General features: G+C 40.5%; 1 protein-coding gene across 4 annotated transcripts in view; it reads right to left on the reverse strand.

Annotated features, from left to right (window-relative positions):
- The window catches only part of PRICKLE2 (prickle planar cell polarity protein 2), a 356,751-nt gene that overhangs the window by 31,057 nt on the left and 304,808 nt on the right, over positions 1 to 20,886 (reverse strand). For all 4 annotated transcript variants that reach the window (XM_060766427.2, XM_060766426.2, XM_067463449.1 and 1 more), the window contains one exon: positions 10,337 to 11,203. In XM_060766427.2, the coding sequence (XP_060622410.1) occupies positions 10,337 to 11,203 (867 nt within the window). The remainder of the gene's footprint in view (positions 1 to 10,336; positions 11,204 to 20,886) is intronic.

The following is a 20,886-nucleotide window of genomic DNA, read 5'->3' on the forward strand; positions in this document are numbered from 1 at the left end:
CTCCTTCTGAACAAATTTTGCCATGAAAACTCTATGAAAACTCGTGCTTAGGGTCGCCATATGTTGGAAATGACTTGAAGACAAACAACAATAACAACAGGCTACCGGGAAATTTAATTTGCCTAAGGACATAGTAACATTCCGTCCCAAAACCTACACATGTACCATTTCTGTTAAGTTGCAACTGTTCAGTGGCACTCCTTATTTTTCAAATAGTCTATTCAAATTTAGTGAACGGTAAAATGAACAGGAAAGGATAATGCGTTCCAGTCTGTTGGTCAATTCAGAAAATCCATCATGAGCTTTAATTGCATTTTATAGAGTTTAGCATGCAATTTACTTTCTGCTTTCCTTGAAAAGGCATCCACCTGTGGATGTGTTGCACATTTTAAAAAGCAATATTCAAAAATACTTGCTGTTATGTGTCCTATGATCTTTTTCAACTAGTCTCCCTCTGATGCCACACATGGCTATGCCTTCCTTGCTTTTACTTTTCCTTCCTGTAAACAGCTTGCAGATTCTTGTATCCCTAGTCAAATTGTTTCATTTCCCCAATGGCAAACTTTGCCAGCATCGTAGTATAGCTAGAATGGTCATGAGATTCCTCTGACCTCATGATAGCTCAGTCAGTGACTAGAAGACTGCAGAACATTTGTTGTTTTGTTCATTTTTATTACAATACCAGCTTGGGGACCTGGCACTGCCCGGGTTATTTGAGAAAGGCATTGTGTGGCAAAGGTGTTCTTTATCAGTTATCAGTTAGTGAAGGTACTGCGAATCCCATCATGCATGGTCCATCCTCCTCCAAACAGCCCCTGGATGTAGAGTGGGTTATGGTGGCTCTGTGTGCCAAGTTTGATCTTGCTCTGTTATTGGTGAGGGTCACAGTGGTCTCATGAAGTGTGTGAAGGTACTGCAAGTCCCATTATCTGTGGTCCATCCCCCTCCAAACTTCACCAGGATATAGAGTGGGTCATGGGGGCTCCGTGTGCCAAAATCTGATGAACAACTGCACTGCATCCTGTCATATCCCCAAAATCTGGAGAAAAGCAAGAGTCATAGCCATCTTGAAGCCAGGCAAAGACCGTAATGATCCAAAAAGCTATAGACCAATCTCCCTGTTGTGCCATCTCTACAAAGTTCTGGAGAGACTTATTTTGCATAGAATTATGGAAAAAATAGACCCATGTCTGATTCCACAGCAAGCTGGCTTCAGGAAAGGCAAAAGCTGCACATCGCAAGTGCTGAACCTGACTCAGCACATAGAAGATGGCTTTGAAAGGCAACAGATCACAGGAGCTGTCTTCATAGACCTGTCAGCAGCCTATGACACTGTGAACCACCGTCTCCTCCTGAGAAAAATGTATAATATCACAAAGGACTACCATCTCACCCGCCTCATAGGAAACCTGCTACAAAACAGGAGTTTTTTTGTTGAGTTCCAGGGCCAGAGAAGCAGATGATGGAAACAGAAGAACGGCTTGCCTCAGAGGAGCGTGCTTGCTCCATCAATGTTCAACATTTACACAAATGACCAGCCACTGCCAGAAGGGACAGAGAGCTTCATCTATGCTGATGATCGTGCCATTACTGCTCAAGCAGGGAGCTTTGAGATGGTAGAACAGAAGCTCTCCGAAGCTCTAGGTGCCCTTACCGCCTATTACAGGGAAAACCAGCTGATCCCTGTTCCATCTAAAACACAGACATGTGCTTTTCACCTTAAGAACAGACAAGCATCCTGAGCTCTGAGGATTACCTGGAAGGAATCCCACTGGAGCATTGCAGCGCGCCCAAATACCTGGGAGTCACTCTGGACCATGCTCTGATTGAATATCAAGCAAAAAGTGGGTGCTAGAAACAATATCATACAAAAGCTGACTGGCACAACCTGGGGATCACAACCAGACACAGTGAAGACATCTGCCCTTGCGCTATGCTACTCTGCTGCTGAGTATGCATGTCCAGTGTGGAACACATCTCACCATGCTAAAACAGTGGATGTGGCTCTTAATGAGACATGCCACATTATCACGGGGTGTCTGCGCCCTACACCACTGGAGAAATTACACTGTCTAGCCGGTATTGCACCACCTGACATCCGCCGGGAAATAGCAGCCAATAGTGAAAGGACCAAGGCAGTGACATCTCCAGCTCATCCCTTGTTTGGGTATCAGCCAACACGTAAATCAAGAAATAATTTTCTAAGATCTACAGAGACACTCACTGGAACACCCCAGCAAGCGAGAGTCCAAAAGTGGCGGGCTCAAACCCAGAACCTCAATCAATGGCTGATACCAAATGAGAGACTCCCCCCTGGGCACACAGAAAACTGGGCGACTTAGAAGGCACTGAACAGACTGCGCTCTGGCACCACAAGATGCAGAGCCAATCTTAAGAAATGGGGCTACAAAGTGGAATCCACAACATGCGAGTGTGGAGAAGAGCAAACCACAGACCATCTGCTGCAATGCAACCTGAGCCCTGCTACATGCACAATGGAGGACCTCCTTGTGGCAACACCAGAGGCACTCCAAGTGACCAGATACTGGTCAAAGGACATTTAATCAACTACAAAGCTTGCAAACTTTGTGTTTTGTCTGTTTGTTTGTTTTGTTTTGTTAAAAATGTAATACAATGTTCTGGTTGCTCCTGACACGATAAATAAATAAATCCTCAGAAGTGTGGTGATTTATTATTATTATTATTATTATTATTATTATTATTATTATTCCCTGCCCTGTATCAAAGGATCTCAGGGTAGTTTTAGAATAGCATTTAAATAGTTCAAACAATTTAAAATAATAAATAATTTTAAGAATGTTTTAAGAGATTGTAAAACATGAAAGCAACATATATGGACAATTTTAACCACTCTTTCATGTTTTTTAAAGCTCACTTTAAACAAAACCCAACTGCCTTTAGTTATGAGAATGTCTTGGTCTCTCAGAACTGGAAATCCATCCCTTTGTATGCAGCTGGTATTGATTCCTGATCTTCTTGAAGTGAGAGGATGAAAAACACTGAAGGAATTGTTTTGAAATACCACCACAGTCATGCTACATAAAGAAGTCTTGTTCAGAGACAAATCAAAGAGAGAAGAATCCTGGAGTCTGTCACACTGGGATTGTCATAGTTAGCCCACAAAAGCTGGGACACTCTGAAAGGAGACAAAATGTGCCTTCATACATGTGATGAGATGACTGGCGAGCAGAAGATGAACTTTTCTACACAAAAAAGCAGAGCTATTTTACACATGCGGCAGATCATATAAAACTGTTTATAGATCCTCCTTTTCATCTATAAAACTGTAGAGTAAGACCTCCATAACTGTGGTTCGGGGGGGGGGGGGGATATAGTTTCTCTAGAAATCTACTAGATCCTTCAGGTGATTTTATGGTATACTTCCCTCAGAAGTTTCCATGGAGTTTCCATCAGAAAACCTAGCAAATTTCTAGGGAGTATAAATCTCTAGGTCCTCCAAAACAATTCTATGAAATGCTGGGTGAGATAATTCAAAATACCTTTCCGACCGCATCTTGGCCTACGAGCCCACGAGGACCTTGAGATCGTCTGGGGAGGCCCTTCTCTCGATCCCGCCTGCCTCACAGGCACGGCTGGCGGGGACGAGGGAGAGGGCCTTCTCGGTGGTGGCCCCCCGGCTGTGGAACACTCTCCCTGCACACATCAGACAGGCGCCTTCCCTCATGTCCTTTCGAAAAAGCCTTAAGACATGGCTGTTCGAGAGGGCATTTAATTAAGTGCTAAACAATACGGTAATGAGAACTGGAATGGAACAAGGAATATGAGACTGGCTATGATTCCACTAAGAGACGAAGCGGATTTTTTGTGTAGTCTGTAATTGTTGTATAGTTTATATGTTGGTGAAACTGGCTTTTTTGTAATTGTCTTTTATGTGTACTGTACACCGCCATGAGTCGCCCTTATGGGCTGAGAATGGCGGTTAATAAGTGCATCAAATAAATAAATAAATAAATAAATAATTCAATGAAGGTCTCTTGCATCCATGGGTCATGTAATCATGATCTGGCTCAGAAAAAAAATCCCTTCTGGATACTATGAAGCCGTGTGCTCCACACGTGCACCATGCTTCCCTCATGGGCTCAACAGCTGCGGAGCTAGGCCATGTGGGGGGGTGAGGGGTGGCAGCTTCCTCATAGCAAAGCACGATGAGCCTTGTGATGAGGCCGGCTTTTTAATGTGATAATTGCATGGACTGATGCACACACAAAGATGCACTATATCCATGATTCCCAAACTTAGATCCTCTAGTTGTTTGGGACTTCAACTTCTATATGCCCCAACCAGATTGACCAATGGTCAGGAATTCTGGGAACTGAAGTCCAAAACACTCATAGGACCCATGTTAGGGAACCACTACTCTATATACATATATCTACCTGCTGAGGGAGATTTTGTAGTATAATAACTTCCTTGTCTTTTACTAGGATCGAACTTTTTCTACTCAAGGTGCTTCTTTCCATTCTTCTACAAATTAGAATGATTCCTGGTCTGATCCTACAGGACTTAGGTTCTTATTTATGCTTTTGACCAAGATATAGTAATCCACATTTCATTCTATTGCATATTCAACTGGCTTCTCCTGGTATGCCCTTTTTTCCAAGATGACTAAAGAAGTTATTTTTTTCTGATTCGAACCACTCTGCTTTCTAACACAACATTCTTACTGGAGCTTCTTTATAGAGATTAGATCCTTGCCCTTCCTGGCATAAACAAAAGGTTAGAGGGATTGGCTGAGTGGGTAAGAGAAATGGGTAATGTCTCACTAAAACAAGGCAGAGCCCCAGCTTGTCCAAAGGAGGCTGTTATAAAACCATTATTAGAAAGCCCCCCTTAGATCCCACCATTCTGGATACTTACCAGTCTGTCTCTAACATTCCATTTTAGGGCAAAACCATTGAAATTGTAGTTGGAGATGCACTTTTGCATGCATTGTCAGAGAAGGCTAAGGACCTTTGAAATCTACTGGTCCTTGGATTCCATAGGCAGTTAAATTTGTGTTCAACTGCATTCATTCTTCAGTGTAGATACACTCTCAGAAGGCTGTTAAATTTAACATAGTAGCTGGCTGCTGAGTTACACCAAGATTTTCTAAACGTTGTTTTGTTTCATTGCATTGATGCAATACTCAATCATTTTGGGCATAATATACTCACAAAGTGCCAGCTAATTTAGGACAACGGAAAAGAGCAGCAGAACTTGGCCATGGTAGTCCACACTCTGGTTACATCACGTATAGACTACTGCAACGCTCTCTACATGGGGTTGCCTTTGAAGACTGTCCGGAAGCTTCAAATGGTCCCACGCTCAGAAGCCAGGTTATTAACAGGAGTGGCACTCAGGGAGCATACAATTCCTCTGTTGTGCCAGCTCCACTGGCTGCCAGTTTGCTACCAGGCACAATTCAAAGTGCTGGCTTTAGCCTATAAAGCCCTAAACGGTTTCGGCCCAACTTACCTGTCCGAACGTTTCTCCTCCTAAGAACCAGCTAGGACGTTAAGATCGTCTGGGGAGGCCCTGCTCTCGGTCCCGCCTGCATCATAAGTACAGTTGGTGGGGACGAGAGACAGGGCTTTCTCAGTGGTGGCTCCTCGGCTGTGGAACGCCCTTCCCATAAAAATTAGATCGGCCCCCTCCCTGTTAGCATTTCGGAGGAAATTGAAGGCCTGGTTGTTTGAGCAGGCATTTGAATAGGCAGTGTAACTAATATAGAACTATGGAACAATTGGATGATGAGACTGGATCTTGATTTTAACTATGAGATGAGATGAGATGTTATGATATTTATTGATTGTTATAATGTTATTCTTTTAAATTGTTCTTAACTGTTTTTATCATGTTTAAGTATTGTATTTGCTATTGTGAACTGCTCTGAGTCGCCCTGAGGGCTAAGAAGAGTGGTATACAAATATAGTAAATAAATAAATAAATAAACTTCACAGACTGGACTTACCATTAAACAGAAAGAAAATGGCTACTTCTGGTAGTGTCCTCATAGCTTCTAAGGTACTGTCTACACTGTCATATAATCCAGATTTTCAAATTAGACAATCCACATTATCTGCTTTAAACTGGATTATATGCGTCTACAATGCCATATAATCCAGTTCAAAGAAGATAATCTGGATTTTATATGGCAGTGTGGAAGGGGGCTTAGCAAACAAAAAAAGTTCCACTTCTTAATGCCCATTTATTCCAAATGGGTGCACATTTAAAAACTGTGTAGCTCTAATATTGTCATTTCCATTCATTAAAGGGGAAAAATCACAATTCCCAGATTTGGTCCCAGTGGTTCTGAGCGAAATAAATAGAATTTGGTGATATATTTAAAACCAGGGATGGTCAACTATGTGTCTGAAATAGTTGTTTCAGAAAGCAGATAAATATTGTGCCCTTTAAGCTAGGAGAGGGTGCAAGAGAAGGGTGAAAAGGCAGCAAATTGTTATTACATTTATTATTGATTTTTTTATTGCCGTTGTTGGATAAGGTAACTGTAGGATTTATCTCCTGCCTCTTATGCTAGAACAAATTGCCTGGTTTGTGGAGCTATGCATTTTGCCTTGGGTTTTAAGTGGCGCTGTTGGTCCCAAATAGCAAAAGGTCTTGGACCATCTCTGTCACAAGACAAATATAAGCCAAGCTGACAGGAAAAGGCAGCTTTCTTCCTCTTGACCCCCAATTTAATCTACCTTTTGCTTCCATTCCCTGCTTTCCTTGCTAAAACTGCTATTTGAAGAGATTAATGCCACAGCCCCCTACCATGTCTCTTTTGTGCCCATCATAGCTTAAAGGGCACAATATTTATCTCCCATTTTCCAAAATGACAATTTCAGACACAAACTTGGCTGCTTCCAGCTAAAAATATATCACAAAATATGATTTCTTTTCCTCAAAACTACCAGGACAAAAACTAGAGGTTGTGTTCTTCCCACCTTAATGGATGGAAATGGCTTTATTAGAGCTATGAGCATTGAAAATGTGCACTCTTTTGAAATGAATTGCCATTTTAAATGTGTGCTTGCTGTTTTCTCAAATGGCAGTTCAAATCCCTTGTCTGACAGGAAGAGAACTGAATTAATGAGAATCAGCTTCCATCTTTTTTATTCAACTATTTAATCTTCAATTCCAGGTAAATGAATGCAGTCTGACACCATTTTAACTCCTAGGGCTCACTGCTTTGGAATTATGAGAGCTGTAGTTTTTGGCCATCTCTGCCACATCAAGCTACAATTCCCACAATTCCATAGCATTGCACTACAGCAGTTAAAGTGGCGTTAAACTCCATCAATGCTGTAGTATGGATACTTTTCCAACAAAGGAAACACTATATGATCCTGGCCTTTGTCTCCTCTCTTTCTATTGTCTTACTTTTGCTGACTCTGGGTCCTATCTTCGTTGTAACCTTTGAGACATATAATTCCAAGCAGTGATATCTTTACTGAGCCAGCTGCAAAATATAGAATACATCATGCATGCTTTCCAAGTCATCAGGCAAGGGTGTTAAAAAATAATACAGGAGGACAAAGAAGACAATACCAGACACACAGACCTGATTTTGTCTCAGGTGTTACTTTGTTGTAAATTAAAATAATATTGAGAGATCTCAATGAAGGCAGAGGCCACTTCCCTTCTTTGCTATGTGAGGACTAGAGACAAAGGCCAAGACATCATAAAACATGAACTCCATTAGAATCATAAAAGTAATTTTCCACGAGAGTAAAAACAAAGATCCACCCAGAGGAAAAGTGTTCTTGCCCTACATCAAGGGAACCACTGACCGCATAGGGATGCTGATGAGGAAACACAACATACAAACTATCTACAGACCCAGTAAGAAAATCCAAGAAATGCTATGTTCAGCAAAGGACAAGAGGGATCCTCTCACCTCTGCAGGAGTCTACCGTATGCCATACAGCTGTGGACAAATCTACATAGGGACCACCAAACACAGCATTGCCCAAGCACAAATCAAAGAATATGAAAGGCATTGCAGACTACTTCAACCAGAGAAGTCAGCCATAGCCGAGCACCTGATGAACCAACCTGCACATAGCATATTATTTGAGAACACAGAAATGCTGGACCACTCTAACAACTACCATGTCAGGCTACACAGAGAAGCCATTGAAATCCACAAGCATGTGAACAATTTCAACAGAAAGGAAGGAACCACAAAAATGAACAAAATCTGGCTACCAGTAGTAAAAAAACCCTCTAAAATTATAACAGTAAATAAAAAACAAAACTCAAACACAGGGGAACTCCAAACAAGAAATAATCAGGAACAGCTAATTACCTCTCAACAAAGGAATTTCCCAGGCAGTAAGAAGCCGCACCTAAAACCTGTCAGGCCATCAAATGCTAATCAAAGTGGCAAATTGAAACATTCACACCTAGCTTCAACCGACAAGAGTTCTTTCTCGCAGTGCTGCTTGAAATTCCTGGTAAGATAGGTCCAAGGACTGCAATTGTGCTGGTATGGCTGTACCAAAAGCTCCAACTTCCTTTTCTTTCTTTGAGTGTTTGCATGTATTCCAAAGTTCCATGCATTTTGCAATAAGGTGGCTTCCCTTGGTTTGCAATTATAGGGCCAATAACCCATCAATCATTGTTAAGTTTTGGTTCCGCCCCTTTCCCCAGGGCTCCGGAGGAGAGGGAGCCATTTTAGGTCAGTCTTGCATTGGAAAGCTTAGCTACAGGACATGGATTAGCACCACCTGTAGAGAAGCTTCATTTCTCATAGCATCCAGGGGAAATTCCAGGGGGAAACAGTTCCAAAGGACTCCAGTTGGAGAATCTACAAAGCCTTGACTTGTAGATCTACTCGGGACCCAAGAAGCAGTTTGGAGCTGGGAGTAGAGCCCACACCAGCAAAGTTTAGAAAGTAGATTGCCCAAGGAGGGGTTAAAAAGGGTTTTCTTCTTAAAGAAAAAAACAGTTCATGAAGCCAGTTGCCTGTCCCTTGTGGACAAGATTAAGAAAGCCACCAGTAGATTCAAAGCCTTGAAGTATTTGTTTGACTTGTTGAAGATCTGAGAAATATTTTATTGTTTTGTTGAAGACTTAAGCAATAATCAAGGACTTTGTTAAACCTTTCAAGCTTCTAAAGACTCTGTATAGGAAAATCCTTAGGGCCTCTCACTCGAGGCACCCCGGCTTCCCACTGGGCACAAAGAGCACATCCTGTTCAAAAGCCAACTGCTATAGGCCCAGCGCATGACAGCACAGCAATACCAGCTTGCAAGAATAGATTGTTACCCAACATATGTCTAATACAGCTGGCTACATCTCTCTAAGAAAGGCCATGAAGAAATCCTGATTGCTGAGCCATGCCTTCAATACTCCTCCCTTTCCAGGGCTGGTCTCTTCTCTTCTAGATTTGACATATACTGCAGTATAGACAGTAAGATTATCACATGCCTCATTCAGTAACATCAGAGAATGTGGCTGGTTCTGGAGGTGTGGAGAATGATATCATAGTGTTAATGGTAGATACCCACATATGCACCACTGAAGAGAACAACATAAGGAACTAATAACAATATTTACAGTTTCTTGGCTTCAAACTAGAAGCTGTACACATTTGAATGGAGAGCAGTGGGCACCAAGAGCACAAGAAACTCTACAAGAAGTGTTGCCAAAAATAAAAAAAGAATGAGGATGAGTAAGAAGGGCCATGGTGTTGTTCAGTTCTGAACATTCGGTATTTGGTTGCTCTGTCTCAAGCAATAAAGGAAAACAGAGCAAATGAGCAGCATTCTTTCAAACTAATTATCTGGTTGTTCTCTGGAAAATCCATATGAAAATAGACTGACAACTCCCAGGACAAGTGTATTCTCCAGAGATAAGAATTTCTGTTCAATTATTACACATATGATTATTCTTTTAGCCCAAGGCCTGCCTTGCAAATAGAACATTTAACCCAGCCCTTGCTGAGGCCCACATCAACTGATTTTAAGTTGCAATAGCCCTCCATATTTTCAAGCAAAATCAAATACTATTGACAATCCAAACTGGAATAGGTTGAAACAATTGTTGAATAGTGAGTTAATATTTACGAAAATTCCAATGATTCACTGGGGGACCTTAATTTAGATTTATTCTATACATTGGCATGATCCCTAGTGGGGTGGAACATCATGTTTTCTCCATCAAGGCATATTTCCAATCAAAGAATATAAAAAAAAATCCTTTCTCTTTCAGAAGAATAAAGTAATGGGCAAGTAAATGGCAACCTACATTTTCTATTCATTCCCATAGAAGCATGACACAATGACATTTTGAATCAACAGCCTACCTGTGGCATTGGAAAGAGCAAGAGATTCCATTGAGCCACGCGGAGTTTGCTCTGTGGGAGTCAGTTCCTCAGTGAATTTCAAGGCATTGATTGGATGCCTAGTACGACAATGCTGTGCAGACCTACTGCTGTCTTCCTCTTGGTCATATTTGGAGACCTTGTAACTCCCCCTGTTTTCAGTGAAGCTCTGGTTGGACATGTCACTGTAGCTCTCCTGTGATGGTAGTCTTCCTGAGTAATAATCTTCTCGGCACTCTTGGATGAAGCTACCACCATGTCCTTTCATGGCAAGGGATGAACTCCTCTTTGGATTACTGAAATGTTTGCCCCACAGTTCCTGTTGAGCACTTGGACTCTGCCCTGCATTGTAAGAGGTCCTGATGTTACACTGGCTGAGCATCTGCAAAGGGGTTTGTGACTGATTTTGTGACTCCATTTTGTTCCCATAGTGGTAGAGCTCATCTCTGCTCCTCCATATGTGGTCCCTGTTTAGACTTGGAGTCTGGCTGGATAAGCTCAGCAAGTCCATTTGCAAGGAGAGGGGATCCACGTCTGTAGAGAGCCTATTGGAGGTCACCTGCAGTTGATTGCTCTGGCTGGCAGAGTTCTCTTCTCCTTTGTTCCTGTTCTTGCCAATCTTGGCACTACGCCGGGATTCTTTGGCTCTCGCACTTTGGAAAGCAGAGTCAGATGAATCGGAGGCATTGGGGTCATCCCCCATGCTGCATGCTCTGGAACAGAAGATCTGCCCTTGCTTTGGCAGGAATGGCCGCCCAAGAAGTGACTTCTTGCACTGTGCACAACAAAAGCAGGTCTCCGTTGCATGCCAATGCTGGCCGTCATAAGTCATCTGACCCTGGTCAATTCCTACAAATAAAGGGGAGAAATACTGTTAAGCATGCTCTTCTTCATCTTAATAAAGCTAAAGACATTTAAGGCTAAACTAAATATGGTGACATTAAGCATCTGACTCATTCCTAATAATACATTCATCATCTCTGTGTTGGTTGTAAGCCAAATCCGGACTGTGACATTGGAAAAGAGTGCATTTTATCATTTGCTCTTGGTGGTATTCCTGACTTGGAGTCAACAGTAACTTTCATTCTAGTCTCAGTCCAATCCAGCAACTGTGGGAAGGAAAGACTAAATATGGTAAAGGAAACGGTTAAATCTCTTTATCGATTCCCCACAGCAGCTATTTAGTAAACTAAGGATACAAACGTCAAAACACATTTTTCTCCATCCCATGTAATTTAGTCTTTATATAAGCAACAATCTAAAGGCAGATGAATCACATATAATCATAAACATTTTCATTCTTTCCATACTGCACCGTTTTAGCAGTTTCATCACATTTGGGCTGCATCTAACTAATCCTGATATATCTAGTTTACTGAGGCCATAGAGATTGCTGACACAGAATTCTAAATACCTTACTACAACTCCCAGGAGTTCTGGCGGTTAAGGATTATGCAGTGTGAAGGAGACCATATAAATCCTTTTCTTGACAAACACACACCAGCCAATTTGTGAGAGGTATCAGCTTTGAGAAAACTGTTAAAGATTTGGAGAAGTATAAAATCTTAACTGATGCAGGGGAGGTAACATCCAAAATGCCCAAAGAAAAGTGGGGGAAGGGGAAACCATAAACAGAGGGGAGGGAAAGGAAATTGATTTGAATCCCAGAAATGGCCACATCTGCTAACCAGGGGTACTCTATACTGCATTTTGTTATTGTCCTATTTATAGTGTACAACATATAAAAATATAACACAGTTTTAGCCAAGTGAAATCCTGATAATGGGAGGTAAAGGTTTGGCAGTAGACTACATGCAGCGAGCATTGATAGCAAAATGACCATGCCAGCAATGCAGGCTCTAAAAATACACCATCCAACACAAAACCAGGTACTCAACATTATTTTTAGATTCTGCATCTATTTCTTCTTCTTTTTAAATAGGTCATTAGTCATTATTATTGCAGAGAGAGTGGAAAATAATCGGTGAAAAAATGTAGGCAGCTTCAGCTAATTTATCCTTTCTGCTAAAAGGGGTAAGGATGGGCGCTCCAGCTGTCAGAGATCATTAACATTTTCATTGGTAGGAGTTCTAGTCTGTTTTGGTATTCTGTTTTGCCCATTCCTCTGCATTAAATATGCAACTCTCAATATTACATTACTGCATATTTAAAACAGTACAGATGAAAACTATGCAAAACATTCAAGAAAAGTATACATGAACATTCATCAAAATTTATGAAAAGACTGCATATAGACTTTACAAATAAGTACCAAACAGTCGGTTTCTAAAAGTCCACTCCAGTTAATTTTGGAAAGCCTCATGGACATACTGATAGAAGGATTGCAAGGATGGGGCTATTCTGGCATCTTTAAGTAAGGAGTTCCAATGTCTGAGAGTAGCCACCAAATATATACATGTATCTCCTTGTATCCACCAAATGAGCCTTAGAAGATGGTACTGCAGATTGGAGGGCATCTTTGATGAACTCTTGAGTAAACACATCAGAGGATTTCACAATAATTGTTTGGTTCAAGTCACTCTTTAAACCAGATAAGGGGAAATGTTGATTTGCTTTGGGCTTCAATGCACTCAAAGATGGTAGGGTGCCAATGCACTCAAAGATGACAGGGATAAAGAACCTTGGGCCCTCCGTGTGTGTGTGATATCCTGCCATTCTCTCCAAAGTGATATAAAATGTGTTTGAAATCTGAATGAAATACTAGACAAGACCTGCAAGCGAAATTCAGATTTCCAGTTAAAAACAGCAATCTGAACTTGACAACTTTAATAATAATAATAATGATAGTAATAATAATAATACTTTATTTATAGACCGCCTTATCTCCCCAAGGGGACTCAGGGCGGTTTCCAACACATATGGCAAGCATTCAAAGCCAACAAAGAAACGTATCAACAGATTACATCAAAACGAGTTACATTACATAATGTAAAACAACGGAACTGTAAATTTAATAAGACTATACCAAAAATTTGATCTAACAGCACTAGCAGACATAATCCCATCATCTAAGTTTACACAAAATAAAACATTTAACACATAAAACACTTTTACTTTCCATAATGCTGCTGCAGAATTTGATTTATTTTAAATATTTTTTTCACTTTAAGGTTCTAGAACATTTGGTGATGTTAGTATTTGATTCTGGCATCAGAGAAGTTAAATCTATTTGGCAAAACCATGTTCTAAAAGTAAAAAATCGCATTAGAAGTATACTTCATCCTTTTTCCTATATGCATTATGACAATAAACTACTTCAGTCAGGCTGCAAAACACTAACTCCTCCCTAGCCATATCTAATCAGTTTTCTGTTTACAGGCCTACCTCTACAAAGAAATCTTGATAATAATTGTGTTCCCTCTATCCCGGCCACCTGTTCAATGGGGAGAAGGGAAGCAGAGTCCCCAAGGAAACACCCAGCTTGCTAGTTTTGTCATCAACTATCTGTCATAAAGCAGCAGAATGAATGAAGGAAAGAAAGGAGTGTGCCTTGATCTTGTGCTTAGCTCCCTAGGGATTATCAAAAGAATTAAGCTCATTGTGGTCTTAACAATGAAGAAGACTGTTCTCAGCTAAAGGGTCCTGAAGCTTACCCATCACAGGTCAGAGCAGCTGCCAGTGAAATTAACACACATCACTGACACCATGTTTAGCCTGGAAGAATTAACACAATGTTAACTTTACATTAAAAACATGGGAAGTTGACTTCAGACCATCTATCCTTCCATGGCCCTTGCAGAAAAACCTTTTATTAATCAGCAGGGTATGTACTGTGTTTCTTTTTTCAAAAGTAGCATATCTAAAACTTTCAGAAGAAGAAGAAATAAGAAAAATGGTCTAGACTGAACAAGTTTTCCAGTCTGGTGCCTTCTAGATGAGTTGGAGTACAATTCCCATCAACTCCAGGCAGCATGTTTCCACATCAACTGTAGAAGTTGTAGAAACTGCTGAAGGGAAAGAAAAATATTTAACCTTCCCTCTTCTCAACAGCCCTTAAGATAGCTAGGATGGGAAGAGAGGCTATAAATTTCTCACATCCCAATGCAGCAACACTGAATTCCCCCCTCTCCCTCCACTGTTTATTTGTGGCCTCCAGCCCATGGCTAATACTGAATTTTGGCTAGCTATAGCTGAAACACTGCCTGGGGGATTCTGTGAGTTATAATCTCAAAAGTAATTTTTCTGAGCTCTGGTTCCAAGACATATATATGTTGTTCCAAACCATGCAATTGGTACTGTTGTTCATTCCTTTGCTAAGCACTTGTGCAGAAAACACAAGATAGTAGCCAAGATGGCCAGCAAATTCTGTGGGCAGTAATCCAGAACAAAAACTCCCCAAAAGCTGTGATTCTTCACTATTATTATTATTATTATTATTATTATTATTATTATTATTATATTTTTAACCTGCCCTCTCTCCCCAAAGGGACTCAGGGCAGCTTCCAAACAAAGGCAGACATTCAATACCCATGACTTTGTTCATATCTGATCACTATTCCAAATAGTAATTATTTTATCAGCACGGTGCCTCTTGAGATTAGGTTCTCACATCACCATTATTCTCAATGGCTGTGATCCTAGATGTTTACATAGCTTCATATGAGCAGTTCCACATGTTCTCACCATTTGGCTGAGTGAAACTGTAGTGCGGTTCCTCATCAGTGAAAAGGAAAGGAAAGGGAGGCAATTCAAAATTGAGAATCAGCTAGTCTCAGCTTTGTGCAGGGAAGGAAGAACAGTGAGCGTATGATCTCAAAAAAAGCGCACCTGTCTTTTCTTTCCCCTGGGTGCTCAGAGCGACTGAATCTTCATTATCTGAAGCATCTTTCTTTTCTTCCTTTAGATAAAAAAAGAACAGAAGCAGGCTCTCCCAAGATTTGACAATTGCTGGTTGGTGGGAGGTTTTTGGATGGAGAGCAAGTTCAAGTGAGTAGTCTGAATCCCAAGCAAAAAGAGACTTATATGTGTGCAAGTCACCAACTGAATGTCAGCCGTAGAGTCTGTAGAAGATCTATGTATGTTTCAGCAACTGTTCCTCCCTCACTTCTCAACAGATGCACTTTCTATATTCTTGTACCCTGGTTGTTTCCTAATTTTGTGCCTATTTTGATAGAAATTTCAGAGAATAAACTTTTAAGTCAAGGAAGAAAAAAGTTAAATGTGCACACAGTGTGCTACAGCTGCTCTTCTTAACTTTTCAGCACCTTCCTCTAAGTCTCTTGAAGTTAAAACACTGGGTAGAAAACAGATGCAGTTTGACTTAACGGCACACTTAAGAACTCTAAAGCACCGGTTCACAGGCTGCAGCTGGAAAAGCTCATTTCAAACTGATAAGTGTTATCATATATTATAGGAGAATTACATTTTTATAGATTTTAATACCTTTCTGGCTTTTAAATCATATCACCAGGCCTGAACTGTGGTGCTGTTAAGTGGTTACCTTAAGTTATTTGTCTTGAATACACAGCTTATCACCCCTCTATTCATCTGTCTCTCTATCAGGACACTATAGAGAAGAAGCTTCTTAGTGACTTTTGCCAGTGTGATGCTTCATGTGGTATTTAATGAAATGATATTGAGTGACTTTGAAAGTTATGTGAAAAGACATATAATTAAAGAGAGAAGTTAGAATCATCAAGGTTACAATTGTGATGCTGTCCAATGTTATTGGTGTGACCTTCTCAGAAAAGTGACATTGAAAATAAAGAGACTGCCACCACTATTCATTTCGTGAAAACTGTCAGTGCCATAGCGAGGCTGAAAGGAACAGCCATGTTGATGGAGAACCTAAGAAATGTTTGGTAACAACTAGAGATTCCAGGGCACTGGTAACAACTAGAGATTCCAGGGCACTGATGTGTGGGATCATATCTTTTGGTAGCCAATTACCTTGTGCCACAATGTCTCTATAGTGGGTTCCCTAGCCAGAAAGAGATGTGTCTCTGGCAAGAAAATAGTATGGTTTGGGAAGTTGGAATTGCATTCCTAACAGAAGGTGGGACAGATGTGACCACCACAGGAGGGAGTTGCAGACATGATAAGGGATCTTAAATCTCCTTCTCTAATTGTCAAATTGAGGACTGAATTATTTGAGGAAACATTCCTGTAAATGCCAAAGTTTAGAATCACAGAGTTGGCAGAAACCACAAAGGCCACCTACTCCAATCACCTACCATGCAGAAATACACAATCAAGGTATTTTTAACAGTTTGCTATAAAGCTTCTGTTTAAAAACCTCCAGGGAAGGAGACTCCACCACACTCCAGGGCAGGGTATTCAACTGCCAAACAGTTTTTATAAATTCTTCCTAATGTTTAGGTAGTATCCCTTTACCTTTTGTTTGAATGCATTTCTTTGTGTCCTAGTCTCTGGAGCAGCAGAAAACAAGTTGCTCCCTCCTCAATATGATATATTTTCAAGTATTTAAATCTGACTACCTTTACTACCCAGCTTCCTAAGTTGCTTCTCAAAGGGCCAAATCTTTAACCATTTTGGACACCTTCAGGAGTGACTTCAAGTAGAAGAGGTAGGTTACTGCTATTCAGGTGGCTGCAAGACCCAAAAGTCTTTTTAATCCTAAAAAGACAGTACATGGAGAGAAATAACAGAACTTTATTTAGAGTAAGACTTGTGTTCAGTGGCAATAAAGCTTTCCCACATGTGAAGAAGGGCTCCTATGAAAGGTCTCCATTTCATCAGTTCCAAAATGGATTTCTTTGTATTCACCTGAAGACCAAGGATGGGTAGAAGTGATAGGGTGCAATGAATCATCGAATCATAGAGTTGGAAGAGACCACAACGGCCATCCAGTCCAACCCCCTGCTATACAGGAAAAGCACAAAGCACCCCTAACAGATGGCCATCAAGCCATAATGTTCTGAGGCAGTAGCATATTCACTGTTGAACAACTCTTGACATCAGGAAGTTCTCCCTAATGTTTATTAGGAATCTTATTTTCCTGCAATTTGAATCCATTGCTCTGTGTCCCAGTCTCCAGAGCAACAGAAAACAAGCTTGCCCCCTCCTCAAATGTGGCATCCTTTCAAATATTTAAACATGGATATCATGTCCCCTCTCAGTTTTCTTTTCTTCAAGCTAAACACATCCAGCTTCCTAAGCAGTTTGTCATAGAACTTGGTTTCTGAATTCATTATCATTTTGGGTGCCCATCTTATCCAGGAAGCTGTTATCCACGGCCAATCAGAGATGTTGAACTCCTCAAGTTCTGAAGAAAGAGACTGCCACCACTATTCATTTTGTGAAAACTGTCAGTGCCATAGCGAGGCTGAAAGGAACAGCCATGTTGCTGGAGAACCGAAGAAATGTTTGATGCTGAGGATGGATTACCTGTTAAATGTCTTGAAGGGACAATGCTCGAAGATGTTGAAGTTGTTGGTATCTGCAATTCAGTTGCCTTTTGGGCTTTGGGCCATATTGAGCTGAGCCAAGAACTATCAGACTTTTAATGTTAAATATTGCTAATGCAACAGACACTACCAAAAAAAAAGGTCAATGCAAGCAGTAGAGGGTTCAAACTAAGGCAACTGAGGAATGATGCAGAGGAGATAACTAGATGAACTGAATTAGATTATACTTTTGAGGTCACTGCTGAGGTCAGGAGACTAAACAGAAAGAAGATAATACAGTAGTGGATGGGACCACAGGATGATCTTGCATGTATTTGATTTCTGGGTGGACTATTTCAAAATTAATTTACACAGTGGTTGATGCGGAGTAAAGGGCTTTTTTTTCAAGCTTTGCAGTCTGCAACTTTATGCTTCCCAACACTAGAGCTTAAATTGTGAAGCTCTGTTGTGAGGGCTTGACAGTAAATCCCCTACAAATGGAGAACTGTTGAACAGTCGTCCTCTCCAAAGCAAAAAGAACACAATCCAATAAAGCTACTTTCTGTCTGCAAGAGACACAAGATTTGAAAAGAGGCCTTAAAAAGAAATGGAGTAGGAGGGACTGAAGCCCTGAAGTAAAGAGCATTTTTAAAAATAGCCTGGCTACAAAACAGATGAAGAAAGAGGACTAACAGAAAGAAAATTAGGAAGCAGATTAAGAAGAAAAAGAAAGAAAAACAAGGCAAGAAGGAAAATAATGGGCAGAAGAGAAATTGAAGTGAGAGTAGTTTTAGCAGGTGGGTGCATATGCAGGAAGTGGAGAGTGTGTGGTTTCATATCCAAGACTATTTAGCTCTAAAACTTTCTAAATGTAGTCTCGACATAGGCACAAATCCAAGTGTGTGAGGCACAGAGACTACAATGATTCAACCATCCATGGCTTTAAAATGCCCCCCCCCCCCCCTCAATCCAAAAGGCAATACATGCTTTTGACATTTTATACAGGCAATGTTACGCCATTGTATATAATCAGATTGAGCATCCAAGGATTTTGGTATCCACGTGTGTGTGTCTCCTGAAACCAAACACAATTAGATACCAAGGGTTCACTGCAAGGATGAGAAAATGGTTCAAGAAATCCTTTCCGCTCCTTTTAAACATCAGCCAAGGGTGCCTGCTTAATCCCGGTTAAGGGCATGATTTTCCTGTAGACAGGAGCAGGTTCAGAAACCAGAGCTTCTATTATATTAGAATTGCATGTATTTTAGAGAAAGAGAATTAGTTATAACTTGAATCCTCATGCATTTTTCTTTTTGCCAGGGAGTTCAAGAAAGGATATAGTGGAGGAGGCAAATGCTGTTACCGTAGTAACAGGTACATGCAGCAAAGTATGCTAAGCTTTAGAGCATCTTTATAGAACATAGTGTTTCTGGATCACATATGTGCAGCTAACCAAAAAAGAAACCTTCTTGCAAACAGAACTTAACAAGGAGGTGCAGTGCTCAGTGTACATTTTCTGCAGAAGTGACACAGTGTCTATGGGACTGAAATTTGGGAGTTGTAGACTCAGTTTTAAATATGTAATCAGCCTTAAATTCAGGATAGATCTGCACTGCAGTTTGCTACCACTTAAACTTCCAATGCTCAATGTTATGAAAACACAGAAGATGTATTAATTAATTAATTAATTTATTTATCAAAAGCATTGCATAAATTAGTATAAAACTGATAAAAATAGAAGGAGCACAAGCAGCTAAATATCTTTTGACCAAAAATGGGCAATAGCAATGGCATTGTCTGTAGCCTCCAACAATTCTTCCTCTATACATGAGGCAAGGCAGAGTGGACAAGCATACAAATGCAGAGTTGCCTTTTCTAGGGCTGGGCGGTTTCGTTTCGTTAATTCGTAATTCGTTAATAATTCGTTAATTTTTTCAATTACAAAACGATAACGAACCATTCTGGAGCAATTTAAAAAAAACAACGAATTTTTAAATAGTTTTGTAAATGCTTCGTATTTCGATATTGTATTCGTTTCGTTATTGTTTTGAGGTTGTTTCGTTATTATGTCTGGGGCAAGTTTTATGGTTGTTTTTTGTTTAATTAGTGAAAAAAATTATAATATCACACCAACAGTCAACAACAGAGGGAGAGGGAAGCTTCAGAAGTTTTTGGAGGTTTTTTAGCGTATTTCGCAGTCGCGTCCGCCATTAACGAATCGATTCGTTATTGTTTCGGAAATCGATTCGTTAAAGTTTTGTAATTTTTTTCACATTTATGAAATTTTGTAAATATCGAACTTTTTAAAAGGAAAATTTTGTAATTATTTTAAATAACGAAACGCAAAACCCCCCAAAAAACGAATCGATTTTAGAAACAAATTTTTCCATTGTTACCCAGGCCTAGCCTTTTCCACTCCATAGTCACACAGTGGGAAATTATTTTAGATAGTGCCATTTTGTCAGATTGTCTTTTGATCTGTGCACTCTGCTTCTGAGTCTGTTCAAGGACTTCCAAGTTGTCCATTCTTGGTTTGCCCCTGGAGGAAGACCCTCGTGGACGGGCCATCCAACTGGGATTTCCTGGTTTAGCTGTCCAGAGGGATACTCTTGCTGTTGCTGGGGGGACACGAAGAGGAGTGGTAGTTCTCATGAGCATTTCCTTGATTTGAGTCTACTGGGAGGAGGCTGACAGCCATGCAGTAGATGGCTTTCACGTTGTTTAACCCTATTTCTCTGACAGTTAGCAGCAACTTCCCATTGCATATCAGGGATGGGGGGCAATGACAGCTAGCTTGTAGAGTTGATCAACAAGTGTAGGTTTAAGACACCACAGGATGCAATTATGAAAGGTCTTTAGCTTTCTCTGTTAAAGAGAACTGATGCCTCATCAAACTACAAATCCCAGGATTACATAACATTGAGCTGTGGCAATTAATATAGTGTCAAACTACATTCATTATGAAAGATCACCAACAAAAACTCAGTATTGTAAGCTATATATCAGAAGAACGAATTGGCAAAACCATCTCTGAGTATTCCTTGCCTTTAAAGACATATGAAATTAATGGGGTTGCACAAGTCAACAGAAGACTTGAAGGCAGAGAGAGATACACCTGAGCCATACACAGGCTGAGAAATGATTACACGTTTTTATCATGGGGAT

Source organism: Anolis sagrei, chromosome 2 (assembly GCF_037176765.1).
Source record: "Anolis sagrei isolate rAnoSag1 chromosome 2, rAnoSag1.mat, whole genome shotgun sequence".
Classification (NCBI taxonomy): domain Eukaryota; kingdom Metazoa; phylum Chordata; class Lepidosauria; order Squamata; family Dactyloidae; genus Anolis; species Anolis sagrei.